This window comes from Ostrinia nubilalis, chromosome 6 (assembly GCF_963855985.1).
Source record: "Ostrinia nubilalis chromosome 6, ilOstNubi1.1, whole genome shotgun sequence".
Taxonomy (NCBI): domain Eukaryota; kingdom Metazoa; phylum Arthropoda; class Insecta; order Lepidoptera; family Crambidae; genus Ostrinia; species Ostrinia nubilalis.
In genome coordinates this window covers 10,646,035-10,672,485 of record NC_087093.1, presented here as the reverse complement: position 1 = coordinate 10,672,485, position 26,451 = coordinate 10,646,035, and the positions used below count along the sequence as shown (strand labels likewise).

Here is a 26,451-nt window from a genome sequence, read left to right as displayed (position 1 = left end):
TATATTTTGTCTTAATTTAATATACATAATTATTATAAGTATGGATGCTGTAGGGTTAAGATAATGTACACACAACATTATGTTCATATGTATATTTTATTTTACACTTTTTTTCATAATATTACCTACTTATATCACAATTTATAGAATGTAGACTATTTGAAATCCCAAGGAATGCACAACACTCCATCAGATAGTACCGAGTAGTAATGGGTTATGTACAAAATGTTGCCTTGTAGTATCTGTAAAGAATAAAAATGACATGTAATCTCAATTTGTAATTTGTGCACTGAATACAATTATTTGTAAAATTGTGTTGTTTATTTAATAAATTTACATAAACAGTGAGATAGCAGGGCCCCGATTGCGCTAATTTGTAATGACTGCAATTCTATCGCGTTTCATCTCTAGTCCACACTCCAGTTACGATCCAATTTCATTTCAGCTGAAGTGCAATTTGGTATCGCGGTAAAGTTTACGCGAAAACAAAGACGAAAAAACGGATTTATGCACTTTCCATTAAAATTATCTGCAGCGCGTCGTCAAGTCGCCTAAGCCTAGGCGCAGACCACCGATTTTTTGTCGGCCGATAGTTTAGTCGGGCAGTTAATAATTATGGGCATGCAAAGTGTGCACATTACACTGATTTGGTATCGGCCGATTTTTCATACAATTAAAACGGGGCCCAACTATCGGCCAACTAAAAGTTGGTCTACGCCTAGGCTAAATGTGAAAGCGCTCTTACCGTGCCGATTTTGTCTACTCGAGTGAGCAATCTTTGGCAACACGAGATCATCAATCCGGGCGTTATGCTGTCGTCTTTGTGAAGTTCCAGAAGTCCGAATCTTTCCTTCACTTCCTTATGGAGTGCTCTTTCGACATGTTTGTTTCTGGAAGAAAGATAATCTTACCAAATGTGAAATAAACTGTTTTTATAGTCTATAACCATTACTATTTTGTTAGTCAATTGAGGTTCTTTCTTGGCCAGTAGGTATTGAACTTACATGCTATATTCGGTCATCAGAGTTGTGGCCTCATCGAGATTCATGGAAATGAACGGTATGAGTTCTGACGCGGGACAGGATGACGGTGTGATGAATTGCCCAGTGGGCGACACCATTAGCGGACCAGCTTCCCTGAAATAAATAGAAGCAATTTATGCAATCACTTGGCTCTAAAATAGCCACTTTTTAAGATTCCAAAAATTTACGTAAACAGTGAGATAAGCAGGGCCCCGATTGCGCTAATTTGTAATGACTGCAATTCATTCGCGTTTCATCTCTAGTCCACATTCCAGTGACGATCCATTTCATTCCAGCTGAAGTGCAATTTGGTATCGCGGTAAAGTTTACGCGAAAACAAAGACGAAATAACGGATTTATGCACTTTCCATTAAAAGTCCGAACACCTATTTTATAAATTAAAACACAGCAAATGTTCGTGAAGCGTTTGACTTGTGTTTGAGAAAAAGTACCTTTCTGTCAGCTTTTACGCTAAGGTGCAGTTGCGTTCCGTTCACGTTACAGCTTCGTTTGAACTAGCTGTCAAAACGACATCCGCGATACGGATTTGAGCAAACAGCTGAATTTCGTTCTTGTTCCAGTTACGTTGCAGTTGAAAATTACTACCGCAATCGGGGCACTGTTTGAGCATTTTACGATTTGTATCCATTAGGGTGTCCCTTATATGGCCGAAAAAAAATTTTTTTTAGATATTGAAATGCATACCCTCTATTTCTTTTCGTACTACTCAGACATACTTAAATACAAAATTTCATCATCCTACGTCCACATTAACCCGTGCCGACTTAGCTCTGAAGATTTTGAAAAATGCTGGTTTTACCCCTTTCGTTATGTAGCTAAATCAATTAAAATATTTATTTTTTATAAAATATTTATAAAAAGAAGATAACATTACAGATCAGACAATATATTTTACTTTTGAGGGACCCTTTTTTACATTCTGGATACAGATTTCCATGCTCCTGAATATTGGCCTGATTTTTGCTACACTGTGCGTAGCAAAAAAAGCTTTTGCTCTTCCTTTGCAGTGATCAAACCATGAAAATCTTGCATAAGCTTTATAGCTCTTTCAGCTGTATCATTAACTACCCTTAAAGAAGCACTTTTTTGCCTTTAAATAGGCAACATCTTTATCTCATATAGAAATGTGTCTCAGGAGGAAATTATTATCAATTTTCAATCGAGAAAATAAATTTATACTCTTGACAGACACAAAACCACTCAATGGTTTTCCAGCAACAATAAATAAGGCAGTATTATTATCAATTCATTAAAAACAGGATAAAAAATTAGTACAAAGTCCTATTTACCATAGAAATAATCATACCTTCTTCAGATGGAATGTATCTCTTCCCAGAATCATACATACTCTCTCTTTGTACTTTTACTACAATATTGACGATGTTTGTTCATGACCTTCATCATCAAAGAGTGATAAAACGGCAATTTCTTCTGATATGAAGTACCAAAGATGTTGACTAAACTTGCTCAGGGCTGCTTTGGAAATCAATTTGTCAACACTCTCATATACCTTTTGGAAAGTGGATGTCAAGAGTTCCTCAAGGCTTTCCTCAGAGCTGGTAAGCTGGTCGTGATGTCCTTGCGTTTGTATAGAATCTTGCGTAGTAAGAGATGACGATAAACCTCCGAAACATATTTGCTCTATTTTTTATTTATTTATTTATTTAATTTTCTTTGTCTTGCACTTTCTACTTTCTTAACTAACTTTTTGTCTACACCTTAACACTCTGGATGCCTTGGTTTTATTTGTTTTTGTTAAAATAATTTATTTGTTTTTAAATCCTCCTCACCGCGGCGCTTATAAATCTTGATTTTTTTAAATAATTTTTCTTGCAACTCCCTCCAAGCATGGTGAAGATACACAAGTTTTTTTACACAGTTAGGCTCTGGTAGGATTTATAGCTTTTCCCAAAATATAATACACTCCCGAATGATAAGATTAGAGGTTTCAATAACATTTAATTAACTTCGCAAAATATTTTAAAAACTACTGCAAAAACTTGACGATTAACAGTAAATTTGTGCCTATTATTTGATAAATTTACGTCCCCGACTAAGAAAATACTTTTTTTATTGCTTCTTAATTACACAGCCATCTTCTAAATGTCAAACAATAGGTGTTTATCACGAGATTAATTGAGAACAAATAACAAATACCGCGAATACGCACCGCTACTGCCGCGCAACATGTTTCGATGCAAGTCGGCACGGGTTATCGTACTCCAAATAAGGTAAAAATTATTTCCGAGTGTTTTAGAGGCAAACAAACAAAACTAAGACCTATGCGTTACAAATTTAAAACTTTGAAAAATAAGGGACACCCTAGTATCCATATTATACTCTTAATGGCCCATTTTCTTGATCGATTAAATTTTTTAGAAGTTTTATAATAGGAAAGTATTTTCTTCCGAATAGATGTCTTACGGTTCGACGACGATCTCATATTTCTTGAGGGAGCTCGGCACATGCGATGGGAACTTGTTACCTCGACCGTAGTAGTCGCCGATCGACGTTATCAACTGCCGGAGGTGGTTGCAGTATTGGTGGGCCGATACTTTAGGCATGAACTTTCTGCAAAAAAAAAAGACTTACACTTACATAGTTTTCAACTGTTATTTAGATTTATTTTGCTTGGAAATAGAAATTTATAAAAACATAACCCTCCTTCTGGCGCATTAGGGTAAAAAGTAATGCCATTCAATAGGAAAAACACAGACGTCATCTTATATTGCCATACCAAATCTAATCCTTTTATTTATTTAAGCGTAAGTAAGAAGATTTGCAAAAAATAAGTCGGATGACTCTTATTTGAATCTCAATGATAAGTTATCAATATACAAAACCAATCTATCATAATTTAAGCCACGTGTCATGTTGTCTACTGAGAACTATTTTCGTAATAGCAATGGTTTCGTTTTTGTAATTTTCAAACATTTACTTACCTTCTACAAATATGTATTTCTCGCAAAACGCCTGATAACGCTTTTTCATAGTTGGGTATCGCTGTCAAGGCACTATCTTCTTGACTGACTTTTTTGATTAACTAAAATAAGAGGCATAATTAAAACATTTCGGTGATTTTTAAATTAACACAGACATCCATTTTACTACATGTTGTAAGTTATAATATAAATTGATGATAGAAGATTCAAGCATAAATGGTTAGAGTACAAATTTCCTGCTAGCTGTAGTTTGAACTGAGTAGAGTTTGGGCATCGTATCGAATAAAAAATGTGGTATGTCATTAACAGTGTGAACTGAAAACTTACCGAAAGCCACTCGTTTCTAACGTCGATTATATTTAAATATACATCGCCATCCAAACTTACGCCAGTGAATTGACCTAAAGCTATAGTTCTGCCTGAAATAATCAGAAAAATATTCCTTCTTAATACTCCTTCCATTACAAAAATAAATCCCCATAATGAATAATAATTTTACCTTCTAAGTTTGCCATAACTTTTGAATGCTGACCCGCCAGTGAAACCAAACTTTGGAGGCCACCACGAATATGGCTTATATTCCATCCATTATCATATTTAACCTAAATAAAAATAGCAAATTATTTTATGATAAAAATATGCAGGTAAATAAAATAAAATGATATAGGTGTTTGGACCTCACAAAGAAGCTCTTAATGGCTAAAAGCTGTTTAAAACAAGCAAAGATTTATTTTAAGTATGGTCATACTTCAATAAAATTTATAATTTTACACTTGGCAGCACTAAATGTCAAATTTCAATAATCTCCAATTCGTTTTGAACCTTATGAATAAAGCATAAAGATCAAAATCCATTGGGCATTACTATTTTTCTATTGCCAAGCTAGCTATTTATCTGGATAAAATCGACACGTATGAATTACGAACTTGTTTAATACCATAAGTTTTGCACAGATGTTCCATTAGAGTCTTAACTTGATCTCTTGTAGCTTCTGTTGATTCATACTTTTCTTTTGCTATCATACTGTTATCATATACCCATTCACTGTAATTTAAAGATATTTATAATTAATTGTAGGTACTTAAAGCATTATTATTTTCAGTACTCTATCCAAAGAAGCCATAAAGGCTTTCAGTGGTATCTTAAGTAACCCCACTAGGGCATGACTCCATCTCCATGAGTCCTACTTGTGAGGCTGAGATTCTTATGTAGTCTCAAGTCACTGCTTGGATTTATAGTTACAGCTTACCAGCTCTAGTGGAGTTATGTCCTTACTTCTCTCCATGAAAATTACACTTGATTAGAAACATTAACTGTGCTCATGCCAACTACAAAAACAAAGGAGGATTCTTACATAACATTAAGAATTGCTTTTCTTTCTTCAACTTTCCTCTTCATTTTATTCACTTTCTCAAATTCACTGCTATATTCTTGATATGCTTTTGCAAAGTCTGCATACTGTTGGTCTATACTAAAAAAAGTAAATATTTTAAGTATTAGAAATGTTAGTGGTTGGCAACAAAGTAAATGGATATTCTGCTCTTTTTTGAGTATAATAATGATAGATACCTGGGATTATTTGTAATTGTACTTCTAAGTATTTTATCTACATAAGTTGTGGACATTTGACATGCATTCAAAACTTTCACAACTGTTTCACGGGCGTTATTCCCATTCAGCTGGATCTTCACATGTTTAAATTCACCTGAAAGCAGTGATGTAAACTGATGAAAATACGAATGTTTTAGTCTTAACTAATGATCTATTATGTTTTGAAAGTACATTGTGTTTTTTACCTTCCGGCATATCTTTTTGTCTTAAATAAAATGATAGTGGAGGTACTGCAATCCCTCGACTAGACTGTTGTGCCTCTAACAAGGCACTCAATTGTTGCAGGGAATTTTCATTTACTTTCTGCAATAAACAAGATATTATGTAAATTAAAATACTTTATTGCATATCATCTTATTACATGAGAGACTAGATTATTCTCAATTACGTTTTTGCCAATCTTGGTTTATTCTGAATATTAATTTATTATTAAAGGTAAATAATGTTACTTATATTATGGTCTTTTATAGGTTCAAAACCGGTTCACTTACCCTTTGTTCTGGATATTTCCCAAAAAGATCTGGATGCACACTAAAGTAAAATGGTCTAAGGGCTGTGGAAATCTCTGCAGAACTCAAATATCTACAAAACACTCCAGCACAGCGACAGCTGCTGAAATTAATTCAAAAGCACATAATTAAATAAGTAAAGTAACATACAATAGTCAGTTTGCCAGCCTCTACCACCACACATAATTCCATTAAAAGTGTAAAAAAACTAAATTTGTTCTATGTAATTTTTACCTTATTTTAATTCTGGAATACATTTTGTTGATATTTGACTTACTGCTGTGGATTTTTCTTAATTTACGCACTAGAATTTGTCCAAAAACATAGCTTTTGAATTGGATTCAGTGACCTTCATCTGTCACTGTCAAAGATGACAGCATTTGACAGGAAACAGATGATAGTTACTTTTTTATCAAAATATTTGTTATGGCACTCGACATATTTGCCGTACCATATCGATCACATCATCAGAAAATCAAGCAATCAAAAGCCTCAATTTTTGATTATTAAAATTGAATTTCATTTTGTAACTGAACACAGACAGACATGGAAAACAACAAAATTGATACTCGATCGAAAAAAATCGGTAGAGAAGGGAAAGAAAAGAAGATTGCTAAGAATTCTCTACATAAATGAATCTTGGACAACTGAAACTAAAATAGTAGGCCAAGGACTTGCAGAAAACTCATTCCTGAAATAAGTGGGCGCTCTCGCTGTTGAAAGTTGTGAATAAGTTTACCACATGTAGTACCTACTTTAAATAGGCATTAGTGTAGGTATAGTGGGCTTTAGGTTTCATGGGATAAGCCACAAGGATAATCCTTCGATCAACAATACCAACTAGATATTGGTATTGTTGATCGAAGGATAAGCCCGATATAACCTACTTACATTTTAGTAGGTAACTGAACTTGGTAAGAGAGTTTTCTTAAAGAAAATATTCTTCGATGTCTGTTTGTGATTGGTAGAGTCAGTTCGTTAATTTAAAGGAGAGACTTTCATATCATGGGATGGGTATCAGTTTAAAAAAATGAAATGTAAAGTACCTACGTAAGCAGGTACCTTCGAAGCAAGCAGTGTTATTATTATCGTGTAAGAAAGATCTACAAGTTTGAATAAATTATATCTCGTTACAATAATTATGACATGATACCTACCGCGGAAACAGAAGTCAGGAAGATATTGATAAGTGATGTAAGTTGGAGGTTAATGGTATAAAATGAATAACAGGTGAGCTGCGTTTCGGTTGCTGGGTGGTGAGATAAAATCTGAAGGCTGCGCTTGCGGCGCGGTGCGTGAGCTGTGACGCAACGCGCGCCGCAGACGCGGTAGCGCCGCGCACCCTCCGCTGGCCGCAAACGCCTGACACTCGCCGAGCTTCATAATTGTTACCCGAGTTCAATAATTAAGCGATAAATATACCAGAGTGTGGCGGTGAGAGGAGGGCGGCAGTCGAGCGGCGGCCGCGTTGCGTACCACACACCCGCGGAGTGATGGACCCGAAGCTCGTTCGACATTTTTCTATCGGACGCCGTAGGAATCTCACCTGACTGGTTCCCGCGCAACGCTGCGTTAGTGCGCCGCTCTGGTGAACCCTTTCGCTTGTAAATGTGCCGATATTTACATATGCGCGCTTGCGTTGAACTTTCGATCAGCGCCCGTGGTCCGAGCCCGAGCCCGAGCGGTGTCGCCCGCGAGCTGGCCGCCGCCGGGCCCAGCGCGCCGGAGCCGCCGCCGCAGCGCTCTCAACTGCTGCACTACGTGCGATGACCTACGTATGTTTTTTGTAGCTTCATACTTAACCACCTATTGCAAACATGAGCTCTTCCTAGGTGAACCAATACAGACACTCGAACAACCTACTTTCATCCATAAAGTAAGTTCAGATAGCTTTGGCAGGTGGTTATCTTCCTAAGATCAGTTAGTTAAGACTGCGACTCTACCTCTTTATCGACGGTCACGGAATAAACATATTTTGATGCAAGAACGTTACTAATATAAATAAATACAACTCGAGGAGTCGTATTATTCGATAGCTCGCAAACAAGTTATTGATACTGAGAAATCGGCCGGCGTTACGGTGATAATATTGTAATGTAAGTAGATGTAAATTATTACCTTGTTCCAATTAAATCACTGTCTGTTGATAACAGATGACGTTTTTGGTGAAGCTCTTATCGAGTGCGCTGACGTGAATATATAATGCAACATTATCAACCATATGTTCTGCATAAAGACAATGTGCATCGTAATAGTGCGTGCTCTTCTAATAATATCACAATGAAAATAGGTACTCCATAAATGTGTGTTCTAAATAAACACCAAATACAGGAAAATGTGTGTAATTGTGATATTAATAGGCTCGGTGGGTAAGGACTTCGCTCTCTCACTAATAAATAATACAATTATTAGGAAACTTCGCCTGCGCCTGCGCCTACAATTTTTTGCTATCTTGATGTCAGTAAAAGAAAGTTTTGTTTTGATAAACAGCCAGACAATAAGAGATTGCCTATAGGTATTCTTACTTGGCTCTAGATAATATTATACTAAGTACTTCGATAGAAACTAAGTAGGGGAATAGTTTTATCAGCAACAATAAGGTTTCTGTAAATAAGTAATTAACATAGAGTCAATCAGTCTGGTAAATTGTGTTTCATCATTATTTTCTGGTTTAACACAAGTATTTCTTGCAAGATGTTGACACAATTTAATGGCATTTCAGTGTGTAAAGAAGAAACTTTTTGCAGTATGGGATACACATCTAAGTTGATAAAAATGTATACGCTTTGAAACAGCGAATCGGTTAGTTAGCATGGGGAAGTGAATCAATTAATTACTTATTTATCCCTTGTACATTCATTATTTTGCGCACTTTAAACTTCGAGTGTAGGTACCTACTTGTTCTTAGGAACTTTGACTTTTAAATTATCATAATGTGCAATGGATCTTCGGAGTGAGACCTCTATGCGACACAGACAGCTGTTTGCGTAGATCAGTGTCGAACACGCAACGGCACGGTCTCAGTCCCGATTGTAAGAAAAATTTGAGGTTCATTAATGCATCCTCTCGATTCTGCGAAACATTTCAACACATGCATGACATTGAAGGACATTAAAATCAGGAACGTTACCTGTTACTCATCATAAGTACCACTACTTAAGCTCTGAACTTTGGATAGTTCCAGATTGGCACAAAATCATAACTCTACCTATGTACCTACCTGCTTAGTGGGAAATAGAGCTAGCTTAGATTGACCATATTCATAGAAAACCTTGTACATACTCCTAGGTTGCCTATTTGCCTATGCACCTCAGAAGATTTGGCATTTCACGTTTGCATTGTTATTAAGGTAGAGCTCTACCTAATTCAATATATAGGGTGACATTAAAATCGTTGGCATCCTTTTAAACTAAGACTCTCAGTTTTTAAGGTTCCGTAGTCCTGACAAGGAACCCTTATTTGTCTTAATTTTACAATTTTGCTCTTAAAAAGAGTTTAGAACGATTGTACAGTTAACAGCACATCAGACATTTTTGTTGCAGAATAACACCTACTACATCGAAATAAGATGACACAGTGTTAAGTTTGATGTGCTGTAGGTACAAGGTTTTAATTTTTGAATTTAATTTTGAACTCATCAGATTCGTCTCATATTCAGGGAATGTAGCTACTATGTACCATGAGTAGAGTCTTAGTTTAAAAGGATGCCAATGATTTAAAAGTTACCCGGTAGAATTTAGTAAGTAACGAATCTGCCAAATGTGGCTCACATATTGCTCTATTATTAGGAATTATAAACAGTAACTAGCGCAATAGCAGTGATTTCCACCATTTTGGTCATAGCTGAAACTTTATAATATTTTATGCTCTCATACAAAAAAAACTGGAACTTACCTATTTCATTTCAAAACATGGCATGTTATAAACATCAATGATCCATCGTTATTTACATTACATAAAAATGAAGGTGCTCACTTTGTACTGTGGCAATTGGCATGCCTTATATACTTAGTAGGATTGGTGGGCATCCAACCACGAAGAGTTGGAAGGCCGTCTGCCTCACGGTCTGATGACTCCGCTGACGCCGCCTTTTTCGTAGAGGGGCTAGGGCTAGAAGCAATCACTCACTGTGATTAGATTTCTATCTATCTTTAACTCTTTATCTCTCTTCTTCTATCATACATTTCTAGAAGTGACGTGTGGTTCCACTTAGGCCAGAAAAATATGGCCAGGATCTTTGGAGAAAAAAAAAAGTTTTAATTTCGAAAACCATCAGATTCTACGTTGTTTTCGAGAAACTTGTCACAGACAGTGCGCGTGATTTTAAGGCGGCTTTCTTTGAATTGGACAGATATCGTCGGTCCTATTGACACCGGCCACGTGGCTCTATATCTATGCGCTAGCGCAGGCCTTACCCACCCTACACATTCACGAGAGACGCGAGATTTGTTCTCACCGATGATGGATGTACTTTTAGGTATAAGTTGATTCCGTTTACTGTCCAATATTTCTTTGAAAGGAGGCTATAATAGTGTAGCACACAGCGAAAAGTCTAATAACGAAGATTTTTCTAAAGGTCAGCACTAATTCCACATTCATTTAGGTCACGGAGAAGAAAAAACTAGTTTTACGCTATGATAAAAAAATGGCATAAATGATACTCGCAGCTAAAAGGAATAACAATCCTTGAGTTGTACAAACCGGCGCCAGCCAGTTAAGTAGAATAAAATATAACATTTTTATTTACCTATACTTTAATGTGGCATAACAAAATTAATTATAAGCGACGAAAAAAGAGCATTAGGGACTCGAGTTTATTAATTTCGTGTCGACGAAAGTTGCAAACCATAAAAATACGTACTTTTGACGCCTGGATGACGCCATGTGGCAAGAGTGACGCCAAGTGGCAATAGAATGACGCCAGATAGAGAGATCCATACCATTTATAAGCGGGTTTTGTCTTGAAGAGTGATCAATACATTTGTTAAGGTCTGCTTGTGTACGTGGAAGTGAGATTTACACGAAAGGACTTAATAGAGCTGAGTGTAAACGAATTGGAGCTGTAATTGAAGTAACTAAAAGCTGGAGAAATTGTGGGGATTCCCAAATCATCAACACCGAGGTAACACTGACGTGAACGCGTTATAAATGTGTGGAGTAGAGACGAGTATGATGTTACGACGAGGTATTTTGAAATAAAACGATAAACGTAAATGTATTTACTTATCAACAATGAATAGTAAACTGTTTACCCTGAGAGTAGGTCTATTCCATTTCGATCACCTGGATTAGATCAACCAGGTGACACTTTGTGTCCTTTGATCAACCATGCATAAGAAGTCCACTTTGATCACCTATAGGTGATCTTAGCCATGGGTGATCAAAGTACATCAAAATGAGTCTAGAGTCCACTTTGATCATCGGGGTGATTTAATCCAGGTGATCAAAGTAGAATAGACCGAGAGTAGGTGATCCAGTATTATTGTATTATAATATACAGTACTAGAAGTGCCCGCGACTTCGTCCGCGTGAGATTCAAATCGTAATTTTCCCATGTTTTCTTACCGCTTAAACCTTCCCTGGACTACAACATTATTTGAAAACCAAAATCAGCAAAATCGGTCCAGCCATTCTCGAGTTTTAGCGAGACTAACGAACAGCAATTCATTTTTGTTATAGAAGATTATTTGATACAGTATTGAGTAAATCCAGGTGATCAAAGTGGAATAGACCTGAGAATAGCGTGTTTACATGCATGGCTCTAAAGTCGCCCCGTATAAAGCCGATTTTAAAACCGGTCTCATAGACCTGCGCCACCGTTCCAAGCGAGAACATAATTTAAATAAAGCCCCACGTTGCGTTTCACAATTAAAACTGTTGAAATATATTTTAAAAACGGAACTTAGCATTTAAAAAGGAATTAACTGCTTTGGTTCTGGTGGTGTACTGCTCAAAGAGATCTTATGTCATTTACCTATATCTAATTGTGATATAAGTATAAAAAATCGATATCCTAACTTTATATAGCCACTAGCTTTCCGCCCGCGGCTTCGCCCGCGTGGTTTGTTATTCCAAGTCTGATTATTTTTTGTTATACCACGTTTTATAGTGACTGACATTTCATGTCAAGTCACACGGGAATGCTGTCGAACGGAATAAAAAGTATCCTATGTCCTTCTCCTGACTCTAAACTACCTCCCTGACAATTTTCAGCTAAATCGGTTCAGCCGTTCTTGAGTTATAAGTGGTGTAACTAACACGACTTTCTTTTATATATATAGATTAGCGGTATTTTTTAACATACTCGTAGGTTTAATTACATTTTTTTGCGATAGCCGGTCAAAACAATGCTCAATTCAATCTGTTAATTTAACATGTTGATTAAACTTAATTCTGTTGAAAAGTTTTCTTTTTGAACGTTATCTTTTTAGCATAACAAGTTCATCAAGGTTAGGTAAATACAAAATTATTTTTACTCTAAAATATATGTAATATCTCCGTCAGAAATCTTTTACGTCTTTGATTTCTAATTATAGATGAACAACAAGTTCTACAAATAGTAAAAATATACATAGGTAGTAGATATCTGCTAATAGTCCTAACAGTATGATAACTTTACTACAACTCAACTATGTAATTGACAAGAGAGATCCTCATAATTCATGCTTACTGTCCCTGGTACATATCTTTTCTTCGTTCGTTTCAGCCGAATGACGTCCAGTGCTGGACAATAGGCCTCCCCCAAGGATTTTTACAACGACTGGTCCTGCGCCGCCCGCATCCAGGCACCTCCCGGCATATCTTTTCTTAAATGTTACTTAAATCTTTGTTTTGTCTCGTGTCATCCGCTTTGCACTAGAGGGAAGTCGAATCTTAACTTCGAGCTCCTCCCATGTTCTTCTGATTAATTTCGTTGCGGATCCAATGACAGTTTAACTTTCCCCGGGACAAACTTAACCTTCACTGCTTGGGTTTTTATTGGCGATCAAGCTGTAGATCCTGGCTACACAGGAGTTGGAGAGGTGGGAATAGGCCCGTTTATCTATCAGGCATAACTAGACACAAGACTTACTCCGTAAATTGATGAAGTTAACAATGGATTAATTTATAACAAGTACCTATGAAGTTTGGTAGTTCTGTTCACTTTAACGGATCGTCCTCCCGTTACTTCGTTATTATTCGTTACTTATGTAGAGCCTACCTAAACCTACTCCTAATTTGATAAAATGACAGCACGCCAACCATGCCGCGCCACGTAATAAGTTCCGATGTAGAATAAATATGTAGATTAAATTATTATTATAAACTCCTATGATGCATCCTTAGTTTATTAATATTTCATCTTTCTTAAAATTCCAGTTAATAACAACTTTTTTTACAATTTGTAAATTACTAATGCAATGACATTTAAAATGCTGTTTCTATCAAGTAGAGTTTAACGTTTATCGTATAAAAAATTCACTTTCGTTAAACCTTTATTATGCTATCGATTCAAAAGTTACCGAAAGTTACTTTTCCAACGGATTAGCTATTTGACTATAAAACAATAAAGGCTGATTTGCACCATACTTTGACCGTAACTTACATATTCGGTGTTTTTGTTTGAAGTTTGACTGATTTTTGATGGTGTAACCCAGGGTAAGAAGTCTGATAGGACACAACTACCTACATATACTCGTAGACGAGAGAAGACTCACGCGAGTTACTTTGGTAATATTTACGGCCGCGACGTCGTACGTTTGAATAAATTAAGCTGGTAGCTGTGCTGGTAGTAACTGGATTTCATAGTAAAAACGTGATGATAACGTTTGGCAGAATACTTTGAAACTCAACAGAACTATTTAACTAGCTTTTGTCCACGGCTTCACCCGCGTGAAATTTAGTTTGTCACATCCCAACTAATATTATAAATGCGAAAGTAACTCTGTCTGTCTGTCTGTCTGTCTGTCTGTCTGTTACGCTTTCCCGCTTAAACCTCGCAACCGATTTTGATGAAATTTGGCATAGAGATAGTTTGAGTCCCGGGAAAGAACATAGGATAGTTTTTATCCCGGTTTTTGAAACAGGGACGCGCGCGATAAAGTTTTTCTGTGACAGACAAAATTCCACGCGGGCGAAGCCGCGGGCGGAAAGCTAGTATCGTCATAAATTATAGCCTATATTGTGTTATTCTGGGTTAATACTGTAAAGTTTCATCAAAATCCATTCAGTAGTTTTTGCGTGAAAGAATAACAAACATCCAGACATCCAAACTTTCGCATTTATAATATTAATAGGATTTGATCATAACATGCATGACGATTAACAGGTGCGTTGCGAGTATTTTGGAATAAACATCTGAATCTTGTAAACCCTAACATCATTTACACATTAAGTAATAGTTTAATTTTGTCGAAGCTCTGCAATTTACTACTTTAGATCCTATCTGTGGACAATGGTGCTGGTTGCATTGTTACAACATTTTCAAATTATTAAGATTTAGTACATAAGCCCTCAATGTAACTGTTTGTTGTCCCAAATAAAGAGAAAAAAAAAAAAAAAAAAAAAAGCTTCTTTTAGTCTAAAATACTGAGAAGTTAAATTAAATAGGTAAAGAACTGATTTAAAGAACCTGTTCTAGAGATAATATTATTATATTTCCATACGTTTCCAATAATTTAATCTTACAAAATTATTAAACAACTCTGTTTACCTATTGATTCTAAGTAAAATAAACTTAAATCAATTTCTTAGAAATTATTCATAACATTTAGGTATCTACAACTTCATATAACCTTGTCGCGTTGCTTTGATATCCACAATTATTATAGTGTTGGTATAATAAAATTGATAACCAATACAAAATAAACAGATAATTTTAAGTTTGTTTACGGAAAGAAAGAACAATTATGTTACGCTAATGGGAATATATTATTTACTGCATGATAATGTAAAATACATCTTATTTGTATCATTTGGCTCTTGGTAATGTTGTTATTATGTCAATTAAATAATTCAAAAGCGTTTTATTAATTGTATCTTTCATTCATCAGTTAGGTATCTATCCTTTTAATGTATGAAACACGACGCACTGTACGAATTTCTGAAAATTGTCTATGCTCATTTTACACTTCCCTATAGCCGGTATGTTAGTGTCAATATACTATGCCATATGTCTGGTGGAGTGATAAGGTTGCAATTGCAACAACAATTGGCGATGCAAAGTGCATGCGTCCTATTGCATCGCGTCCATTGCGCAGGCGCAGGTAGTGTCGTGTTGAAGGCCGTGGATTCCGGAAGATGGCGCACGAGATAGTTAAACTCAAACTAAATGTAGTACACAATATTAGTTTGAGTCGGGCACTACTGTTGCCGGAAATTTCGCGCTAGCTCGAAGAACAATAAACGTTCATCTTTCAACATCTTATTTCATATCTAAACATGGATATAGACATTAATATTTTGTAGAGGTGTTTTTTACAATATGTAAAAGACCTTCCCGACCCGAAAAGGGATGGTTTTGATCCTGAAACAGAGGATCAGTACCTAAAATTTTGAGAAAAATTACTCTATACAGGGTGTTAGGTAAATGGAGCCGTCACTAGCCCATGTTAACATGGGTATATACAGGGTGGAAACGATAAGTGATCTCACTCGATTATTTCTAAACTATACAAGATATTGAAAAACTGGTTACTGATCCTGAAAGTGCTTCACGAGCTCTTTCAAACGGTACCAATAATAGGTTACAGAATAAACGGACTTTTTAAGTTTATTATTTAACAAAAAATAAATTACACTTCTAATATTGTGTGGTTGGCATACATTTAGTATGGAAGCTGGAAACATTGAATTTTCGGATAGTTCCCATTTATTCTGTAACCTATTATTGGTACTGTTTGAAAGAGCTCGTCAAGCACTTTCAGGATCAGTAACCAGTTTTTCGATATCTTGTATAGTTTAGAAATAATCGAGTGAGATCACTTATCGTTTCCACCCTGTAAATGGTATGGTGAAGTCAGAAAATTGATATCTTCATTTTAATTACTTTAATTTCCATACAAACCGGATTTTATAAATCATCATACCATTTATATGCCCAGTAGCGGCGTAAGGGGGGGGGGGGGGGGGGCGGTGGGGTCGGTCCGCCCCGGATGCCAAGCATTAGGGGGTGACACAAGTCGCGCAGATTAGTACTCACTGGCGCATCTGCATGGCAAATCTGCGGTCTATGTCATGATACGGGGGGTGCGATTGTCTTTCAATCTTCGAATCGGTAGGTCCCTAAAATCTTGGTGGGCACCAGGGGGTGCCTTTGGACTTATGACGGGGGGGGGGGGGGGGTGATCGCCCCGGGTGCCAACCCATGCTACGCCGCCACTGTATATGCCCATGTTAACATGGGCTAGTGTTGGCTCATATACCCATTTACCTAACACCCTGTACACTAATTGACCGATCAGCAGCTGTTACAATTTGTAAGAAGTGTTTATTTTATTTAATTTTCGATAATGGTTCCATTAATATACTACGGAAAAATTACACATCCTATTTTTTAATAAAATCAATGTGAGCTGGCCTAAACCTGTACCTATTGTAAAAAATATTCACTAGTTGTAGTACAAAAACATGACAAATGCTCACACGCATAGAACATGCCCTGAGCTCGTCATATTGCACTCGAGTTGACCTTTGGCAAGTTAACTTGCGTCAAGGTTCCAATTTAAATTCACTGTATAATCTACGTTCTGCTAATTTAGTACTTCATAATAAATGACGCGCGAAATTGTGATAATTCCGTGGCTAATATAACATAAACAAACTTGTTGTATTCAATTATGTAATTGAAATGCGTTTTAGCAAACATTACACAGTTCTGTTTAATTTTAGCACCAAATTAATCTAATTTGTATGAGTATTTTTGGAGCGAACTCTGCCTATTTGTTTATTACGTTTTAATGTCCCAACCGCTGAAAAAAATTGGTGAAACTTGCGACAAATTAAAATTTTGACATTTCATTAATCAGGTTAAGTAGAATCTGGTTAACTACATACCTAATCAATTGGTAAATGTTTTACTAAATAATGATTTAATTCTTTCAGAATTTCAGATACGTTTGCCGTTTGATAGATGCCTTTGCCTTTTCCCCATAGTTTTCAAAAATGCCCTTACGTCCTGCTTGAAATAGTTTACTTCTAATTGAAATAGTTGACTCGGCTTTAAATACGACGAAATGGTAGAGTCTAATAATGTAACATTCTAGTTCAATTTCGATTTGGTAAGACTGCATAGGTATCCTCTTAGCTAGGTACACAGGGTTATTATAACAAAACAATCAAAATTGCAATATCTCGGATGTAACTTTGTCAAAAGAAATCTTGCCTTGTTTAAATGAAATTGTGCATTAACCGTTATAATACTCTTAATAACAATAACGACGATTACAAAGTTTTGATGACGAATTATAATGCCGTGAACGGTGCGAATTTTTTCTCTAATTAATATGTCCTGCTCATCAGTTCATACAGAAACATGAGAAGTCTCTGTCACGCGACGTCTCCCGCCGACTAGACAATGCTGTCAATTACAACATTATCCTGGGCTTCATTGAATCCAACAGGAGGAACGTAATCTCCGCTATTCTCGAGTCGTTGATCTAATTGACCATTTGAGCGGTGCGTGCGTGTTAACGGGCTAATTATATGTGAATTGGTGAGTCAACGCAGGACGCGACGGCCGTGGGTGGCAGACGGCATGGCTCCAACCAACACTGACATAGTTTGTTATCGTAATTTAACTACACGTTTTGTAGATTTACGGAAAAGGTACTTGGACCCCGGTAGATAGTTGCGAGTGCGATGCAGCCGCTCAAGAGTTTCAACGAATTATCTGACGGACTTAGTAGAGTTGTGGTAGAGAGTTTCGTAACTGTTTGTAAGAAGATGGCTGGAATTCGAAACTGTCTTAAATTAAATGCTCTTGATATTTAAAATTCATATTTGGACACTAAAGGTGAAAAAAGTATATCAAGAAAGAAAAATAGAGCACTTTAATTGCACTATGGGGTGACAATCCGCTCGCGAGCGTACGTAAATTCGGCGTATGCGTCGTCCGCATTGGTGATGCTTTGAGATTGTTTATTCACAAAGAAACTGGTAAATGGTGCTTCTAACTTTCGCTGCGAGCACCTCGCGTATAACGGCGCACCGGAGACACGCGCCAAAAAAGATAAAAAAAAAAACAGGAACAAGTTGGTTACTGCGCGTAACGGCGCGCCGCGGTAGCCGCGCGGTAGCAATGTCAGTAATTTCCACTTGATCGCATGCTTAAAATAATTAGGAACGGAATTTATTCGCGAATGCCACGCTTGCTTTTGGATTTTATGACTTGGGAGCTTTTTCACTTTGGCATTTCGCACATTTGTTATCAATGTATATTGGTGCTGGTGGTAGGTACTTACTGCCTTATCATTCTGCGTGTATTTTATGAGAGTATGAGCCTGTTCTGTGCCTGAAAAAATGTACACTAAAATTTTGAGAAGATTGCAACACTCAACATGGTCTGTAAACTGTACTGTTCATTGAATAAAAGAAAAACTGTTAACATAGCGATTCAGCTGTGCTGATTTGTATTTCAAAATGCTGTTTCTAGTCGGATCCTAATTTCCCAAATGAGTTCCGTACATGTTGAAATAAACTCCAAGCCACGCTGCTACTGATAAAAAACATGACACAGTTTAGCCACATCTGTTGAGCACGTGCGCATCTCTAATCAAAATAACACATCAGCACCTGCCGATTGAACTTTCAATAATTGTGCACGACACTCATTGCGCAGACTCGCCACGTATTGCCACTTATCTCCGTAACACTTATTATTGTATACTTTTAGAGCAGGTGCGAGCGGAGAATAAAAACAAACCATCTCTCGGTTATCTAAAACGTGAAAAAGGTAACGTCAGAGGCATTACGGATATGCAAAGCAAATTACGAGTATGATAACACAAACTGTTTTTACATCTTATCTTTTTGACGGAACTACTATGAGTAATACTTTTAAAATGGAATAAGTTAAAGAACCGGAGAATTTTAATGGAGGTTTTTTACTAGACAATAATAATTATAATAATTAGTTGCAGAATAAATATTGTAAACAATAATAAAGGAAGCGTTCCCATAATGACCTCATTAACGAGTTACATTTTTAACACCTGATTTACTTGTGGTTTGTCCATTCAATTATTTGGTTAATGGTCGAGTTGAAGTACGTAGATAGGTGGTAATGACGTGAACACTTAACATTTTATAATTAATATTAAACAGCCAATGCAAGATAAATATTGTGTAATATGAACATAATTATGAACACATTTAAGTGGTAGTTCCTAATTTTTCAAATATTAATGGAAGCGATAGCTATTGAAGTATTTGGCCAACGTATGTTTTAAGCATAACATTCAACACTATAGAAATATTTTTCTCTATCCTTGTCTCACTCATACTTCCTTAATACAAAATTCCTTAACACAGAGTGTGTGATCATTAGCTACATTTTTACGTTACGTTTTCCTACTAGTCACAAAAAGAACTGGCCAAATGGATTTGTCACGTCAAGGTCTATGACCCCAATGTCACGCCACGACATGATGTGCTATCAGCGCACTGAGTTCAGGTTAATTGGTTTAAAAGATCCCGCAATTTGTGACTACCCGCAGTTTTGGCGCTCGTAGCGTTCGTAGCAAGTAGTTTTTTGGATTCTGCTACGTCATCATTTAATTTTGAATGTCTTAAAACTGTGTAGATTTGGATGCAACTTACAAATGTGTTGTAGCATGACTCTACATTGAAGTTGATAATTTAACTTAGATGTAGATTTATTCAGGATGAAAACTATTTATTTTCAATTGTTTTTGAAATTACTGAAACGTAGAATTTGTAATGTAAATTAATAGATTAACACAATTGCTCTTCCAATTAACTACATGAAAATTTGGTATAAGTGACTACGAAACTCTACGAAAGTCATTTATTTCGTTTACTACGAAGAAAAATGTCACGATAAATCAATGCTACGAGCTACGAAGTGCTACGGAGTCATTACAGTGAAAGTGGACTAATAAAAATAAGAGCGTAGTATTCCTAGGTGTCCTAATTGTTTATGTTATGTGCATCCACGCTTTAAGTAAGATGTAAGATGCCCTCGAGAATAAACATACGATGAGCGGCAGCAATTTTAATCTTTCCATCTATATTTCTAAAAAGAAATAGCTTGAATTATGTCATATCCTTTGTGTTGTCGAGTAATTAGCATGAAAGCGTAGGAATTGAAACTACAATAGGTATGTTTGTTAGGGAAGGACTTTTTCAGGGAAAATTTTGAATTGTAGCGTTTAATGTGGGAAACTGGAGCGTAACACAGACTCTACTAAACTAATATAAGGCGAGTTATATTTCTTTCTAACCTCGTGTTACCCCAATAAAATTGATACCTCAAGATCTAACGATAACGATTAAGCTGATAGAGTTCCTCCCGGGGGAGAGTCGGGATTTGGTCCAGGGCTCGAGGGTGCGGGGTGAGCGAAGGGTGCGGGGGGTAGGAGGCGGGGCGGCGGGCGGGGCAGGGGGCGTGCGCCGTCGCCGCCGCGTCTGGCGCGCGCCGCTCATTCCGCACGCGAGCGCCCGGCCGCGAGCACGCCATGCGCGCCCCCTTACAGTGTCAACCGCGCGACCACTCACGCGCACACGTCCGCGCCAGTGATGTTACCACACTCAAACCTTATGTGCCGCCCAACCGTTCGTGAACGAGTGCAGTTCTATCTGTTCCCGAAGCGTTGATTGTGCCGCGAGGATACCGCGGATTTTGCCCGCTTGACGTTGGATGCGTTAAAATTTCGGGTGAGTGAGAGAGGCGAGCGGTCGCGCGCCCGCGGCCGGTTTGACCGCATTATTTTCGAAATACGTACGCCGCGATCCGGTCGACCGCGCTAGAACGATCAAAACATTATAACAACAACATATAAATTCGACGACTGCCGTGTCGCGGCTGTGTGGGTTCGTGTGTGGCAGCACACTTGCCTCGTTTCCCGCAGCGCCGGAGGCGGCTGCGCGGAGTTTCACGCGATTTCCGTTTGGATTTCAGCCGATGTTAGGCCTGGACTCGCGCGAGGGCCGCGCGCAGGTCGCGCACGCTGTTTACATGCGCGCGCGCATCCCGTTGATGTCTTTTACTGAACGCCTTTGGAAAGTGTTTGATCGTGAAATCTGTATTTGCATCGAGCGTTTATGTAACCTAACAGCTTATTTTGGTTTTATAATACGACTTTGATTAAAATTATGCCAATTCCCCGAGGTGTCGGGTGATAAGGCGCTGTAGGTGTGTAGCTTTCCAATCTTAAATGCAAAGTGGTTGTATGTGAATCTTGAATGATGATTGCGGTTTGTGAAACTCTTGTATCAGTTGTAAAGTTCTTATCTACTTGGGTAAATATTATACAAGTGAATATTTAGAGTTTTAATAATTATGCGCACATCATTTTTCAATTACTTATTCATTAATGATCATGCTGTATACTTATCAGTTTTTTAATGAAATTTCAAAGTTCATGCTAATTACACTTTATCATAAAATCTACAAAAATAAGTTCTATGAAAAAGATTCTAAGATAAGTTTATTGTCGACTGTTATTTCTACACACCAAACTTCAAATGTAAGAACACTCTATCAAATAATGAAGATCATACCATAATCCTTGAAGTAGACAAACACGGCAGAGTACTTTGATTTATAATTTGTTGTGTTTTGTATGAACTACAAGGATCATGGCACTGTTATGGCAAAGACACTAGCAATAAACTTTTAAGTAAAACTCATTTATTTATGCAAGTAGGCTTTTAAAAAGCACTTTTACACGTCCCAGTATTAACCCTAGTACCCTACCACTGCTTCAAGACAATAAAAGGGCCAGTGCTGAAATATATTTTCCAGCTCGTAGCCAAAAAATAATAAAATAAATATCTTTTCCTTAACGTGGTTTTAAAATGCATTTGTCTTACCAAATTGTGCTTTAAAGTGCAAAGAACGGTATAAATGCAATAATTTTTACTCTAAAAATATACTCATTCCGACGTAAAACCTGTTATTCTCACCTATCTCTATCTAATCAAAAATCTCTAAACTTTACAAGTGTTGCACAGGCGCGTAGGCGTGAATTCTATCACTGTTTATTTTGGGATATACCTAATAACCTTTTTATGGTGATTACTTTATACATTAAAATTGTACGTTGTTACGAAACCTCTATTAAGTTTTTTGAGCCGGCCTCTACCGGTTCGGTAATCTAAGCAATACGAACTAAGCTTTACTTCTTGTTGCAAAATAGCCTGTATTGCAACGAGATAAAATGCTACTATATTTACCTTATTGTGCTGTCGTCCGTACGTCTGTTTATACGCACTAATTCATTCAAGGAAAGGGTAAAATCTAAAAAATAGAGGTGCTTGTTGTTACAATGAGGGGGTGTGGCCTTAGGTGTACTTGAAGGACAATAAAAGGTATTGTAAGGGCGGGGTTCTGAGATAATAATATCGGTTTCGGGGTTCCGGAATAAAACCGTCGACCAAATCTGTGTGACTTCAGTGATAAGCAGGACTTGGTCGGGGGCTCGTCTTTATCTAATAGATAGTTAGTGTTTGACAAGTGACGTTAACCTACAATCAGTTAACACCGGTGCTAATAATCATTTAATACTGATTACAATAATTACATTCAAACTAATCAGTAAACTTGTGGATTTAGTGTTAATACTTTGTAAGTTTTTACTCTTAATGACATAATTTTTTTTAAGTTTAGGGAAGCTAGTCCTTAACTGAGACACTAAGGCTGAGTTGCACCATCTAACTTTAACGGTAACTATAACAAAACCGGTGCTTTATGTATGGAATTTGACAGATTTTTGACGTTTGTTAAAGTTAAAGTAAGATGGTGCAACTCAGCCTAACTAAATACAATAAATCAAAGCGTTTATAGACTGAGTGCACTGTTGATGATAATTGAATTGCACAATCTATTATAATAATAAATGGTATGTTTACTCAAGTGTTATAGATAGGTACTTTGTAATAATAATTGCATAATATGACTATTTATTCTAAAGTTAACTTTAACTTTACGTGTACCTAATTGAAATACCTTAATGATATAGACATTTTAATGTCATTTAAGATTTAATATCCTGCAGTTGTCTTAAATGTAGAGCATTTAAAGTGAGTTCTAATACTAATAACACGCCTTATTTGCAGAGCAATTGAATATACATAATTTGTAAATAAATGTTAAACTATTAAATTATTTTATTATGCTGTCAAATTAAAGTGTTCAGTGGTTTAACAAGGAGTTAATGGATAGTTCGTGAGATAGTGTGTTGCACTCGTGAAACTTTGTGGGTTCAGTTTATGCTTCATATGAAAATACATGATTAGACAGAATTATGCAACGAGGACAGTTACATTGTGTGCCGGTGCATTCATTAGAAATATGGAGAGATAAAGTGACTACCGGTCGGACACAACGGGCCCTTGTGGCGGGCGACAGTGCGCGAGTGTGGCCGCTTCTAGAAATTCACTTACTCAGCCGGAGAAATAGCTCTAGTTCATAATTGCATCCGTGACCTATAACATTAAAATGAGGGGTCTATAATAAATCAAAAAGTTCTCCAAAACGTGCGTTTAGCATGATTTTATTGTAAAAATCTTGCAACATCAGCATCTTTCACTATCACATCCAATGCTTGCTGAAAATATTTGGATAATGTAGGTAATATTTGATACTTACATTATGTTAATGTATGGGGATAATTATTAATTAATCGTCTAGTATTAAGTATTGATGTTTTATCAATCCGTACTCACATGAAATTTGTATCTTTACAGGTGGGTCGAGGAGAATTATGCGTGGGGCGTGCGCGTGCGCGGTGGTATGCGCTTTGGTGGCGGTGTGCGCGGGCGCCGGGCCGGACCAGCAGACGCTCGCCGCCGCCGAGCAGCAGCTGCTGTCGCTGCTGGGGCTGCCGCGCCGGCCCGCGCGCGCCGCCGCCCCGCCGCCCGTGCCGCGCGCGCTGCGCCTGCTCTACGCGCGCGGCGCGCTGCCCGCCGCCGCCGCCAACACCGCGCGCTCCTACCACCACTCGCCCTCCGAGCTGGACGCGCGCTTCCCCGGCGACCACCGCTTCCGCCTCTACTTCAACCTGACCGGCGTGCCCGGCGACGAGCTGGCGCGCGGCGCCGACCTCTCGCTGCAGCGCGCGCCCGGCGCCGCCGGCCGCCAGCGCCTGCTGCTCTACGACATCGTGCGGCCCGGCCGCCGCGGCCGCTCGCAGCCCGTGCTGCGCCTGCTCGACTCCGTGCCGCTGCTGCCCGCCGCCGGGCTCGTCACCGCCGACGCGCTCGGCGCCGCGCGCCGCTGGCTCGCGGAGCCCGAGCACAACCACGGACTGCTAGTGCGCGTCATAGAGGAGGACGATAACAGTGCGGACGCTAAAGTGCCCCATGTGCGAGTGCGGAGACGAGCGACGGAGAGCGACGAGGAGTGGCACCCGCTGCAGCCGGTGCTGCTGCTGTACACGGAGGACGCGCGCGCGCGCGAGGCGCGGGAGCGCGGCGGGACGCGGCTGCTGCGCGGCAAGCGCGCGGCGCAGCGTCGCGGCCACCGCGCGCACCACCACCGCAAGGAGGCGCGCGAGATCTGCCAGCGCCGGCCGCTGTACGTGGACTTCGCGGAGGTGGGCTGGAGCGACTGGATCGTGGCGCCGCACGGCTACGACGCCTACTACTGCCAGGGCGACTGCCCGTTCCCGCTGGCCGACCACCTCAACGGGACCAACCACGCGATCGTGCAGACGCTGGTCAACTCCGTGAACCCGGCCGCGGTGCCGAAGGCGTGCTGCGTGCCGACGCAGCTGTCGCCGATATCGATGCTTTACATGGACGAAGTGAACAATGTGGTGCTCAAAAACTATCAGGACATGATGGTGGTGGGCTGCGGCTGCCGATGACGAAGGCGCCCTCCCGGTGCGGACCTAGTGATAAACTCGTGGACCCAGTGTACATATAGTGGCGGCCTCGAAAATTGTACATATCTATTTGTGTATATATTCGTGTAATTATTATTTTATTAAAACGAAGATATAATAAATCATATAATTTTTAATTGAAGTTTCATCTTTTACTTTAACACCTTACAACACAGACATGTAAGTTACTCATTTATTGGAATATTCTATATTATATTCATTTAAAGTAGGTACTTTTATAATTTCATTATTCAGCTATTCAATATTTTGTGCAGACAAGCAAAATCAAATTCATTCTTTAGTAGATCATAGTTAATCATCTGTAGTCACAGATCCTAGACTACAATAGGCTACTAAGTCATTAAACCCTACTTAATGAACATTGCAAACCGCAAAGGCCTACAAATTCTTATCGTTCAACCTGCCGGATACTTTCCAGTCAAAATATCGTGTGCATTAGTTGTGTAGCGGGGTCACCGTGTTAGCTAACCTTGGGTAAGGTCGGCGGTAACTGAACAGAATGAATGAGCCATAAAATACTCCAGGCTAAACATCAGGCCCGTTGCTAGGCGCCTAATCACCGAATATGTTTAAAAGGCCGACTGTTGATGTATTGTTTTGTGAACAGATACAAATTGAACAGACCAAACATATAGTGTGTTTCTAGCACCTATTTATAGAAGCAGCCTTGATAAATAATGGAAGCGTAGGGAAACACATGAGCATAATTATGCGAAAGCAATATCCATTTTGTTTTGCCTAAAGAGATGGTTAAAGATTTGAAGTAGTAAACTTGTGAGAACACAAGCTTTGCTCCTTTTCATGAATTGCAGAGAACATTTTTCATATGTGTATGAAAAATATTCAAAGGAGCACTTAATTTATTTCTTTTCTGTTTTACACGTTAACTTTTGATTACTTTAACACTAAATTAACTTTTGTAAAACTCTGCCACTGTTTCGGATCAATAAAGGGATACGTTACGTCTAACTGTAAAAAATAGAGAACATAATTAAAATCCATAATAATTAATAAACTAAGTCAAAGTTGTTAATTTATACCTAGTAAACCTTGCTCTATTAAATATTTGAATTCTTACTGACAAAGGCTGGCAATTGGCATTAGTTTTATTTTAGGAAAGTAGGTTCTTACAAATACTATTTTTCATTAAAACTCGATTGTCTGAAGGTAGGCCTGAATTTACCACCGCTCTGCAGACAAATAAGTAGATTTAAAAATAAATTCTATTGGTTACTTAGATTTAGCTTCATCATCAGACCAGCTCATACACCACAATATT

At 38.2% G+C, this 26,451-nt stretch overlaps 2 protein-coding genes across 5 annotated transcripts; one reads left to right on the top strand and one right to left on the bottom strand.

Annotated features, from left to right (window-relative positions):
- Nucleotides 1-90: 90 nt before the first annotated feature.
- Nucleotides 91-6,484, bottom strand: LOC135072601 (T-cell activation inhibitor, mitochondrial). 2 transcript variants are annotated; one of them, XM_063966587.1, is made up of 13 exons: nucleotides 6,340-6,484; nucleotides 6,088-6,208; nucleotides 5,782-5,899; nucleotides 5,555-5,690; nucleotides 5,340-5,456; nucleotides 4,912-5,029; nucleotides 4,485-4,587; nucleotides 4,313-4,404; nucleotides 3,986-4,086; nucleotides 3,468-3,614; nucleotides 1,005-1,136; nucleotides 746-890; nucleotides 91-242 (listed from the first exon to the last, which is right to left on the bottom strand). In XM_063966587.1, exons 1-13 carry the CDS (start codon nucleotides 6,360-6,362, stop codon nucleotides 156-158), a joined length of 1,440 nt encoding a protein of 479 aa, XP_063822657.1. In that variant the 5' UTR covers nucleotides 6,363-6,484; the 3' UTR covers nucleotides 91-155. The 2 variants fall into 2 exon arrangements, with proteins under 2 accessions (XP_063822657.1, XP_063822658.1); XM_063966588.1 differs by having other exon boundaries at nucleotides 6,088-6,205.
- A 1,205-nt stretch (nucleotides 6,485-7,689) lies between these two features.
- On the top strand, nucleotides 7,690-25,293 carry LOC135072605 (protein decapentaplegic). Of its 3 annotated transcripts, none has more exons than XM_063966597.1 (2): nucleotides 7,690-7,880; nucleotides 24,013-25,293. In XM_063966597.1, the coding sequence occupies exon 2, from the start codon at nucleotides 24,030-24,032 to the stop codon at nucleotides 25,131-25,133; it is 1,104 nt and encodes a 367-aa protein (XP_063822667.1). In that variant the 5' UTR covers nucleotides 7,690-7,880; nucleotides 24,013-24,029; the 3' UTR covers nucleotides 25,134-25,293. The 3 variants fall into 3 exon arrangements, with proteins under 3 accessions (XP_063822667.1, XP_063822665.1, XP_063822666.1); XM_063966595.1 differs by lacking the exon at nucleotides 7,690-7,880 and adding an exon at nucleotides 20,761-20,979; XM_063966596.1 differs by lacking the exon at nucleotides 7,690-7,880 and adding an exon at nucleotides 22,831-22,891.
- The last annotated feature ends 1,158 nt before the right edge of the window (nucleotides 25,294-26,451 follow it).

What these genes read in the sequence shown, in the direction of transcription:
- LOC135072605 (XM_063966597.1), top strand. Translation starts at nt 24,030, where the DNA reads ATGCGTGGGGCGTGCGCGTGCGCGGTGGTATGCGCTTTGGTGGCGGTG.
- LOC135072601 (XM_063966587.1), bottom strand. Translation starts at nt 6,362, where the DNA reads ATGTATTCCAGAATTAAAATAAG. An exon ending in ACAAAAAGATATGCCGGAAG is followed by an intron (nt 5,691 to 5,781) that starts GTAAAAAACACA and finishes CACTGCTTTCAG; the next exon opens with GTGAATTTAAACATGTGAAG. An exon ending in ACAATTACAAATAATCCCAG is followed by an intron (nt 5,457 to 5,554) that starts GTATCTATCATT and finishes TACTTTTTTTAG; the next exon opens with TATAGACCAACAGTATGCAG.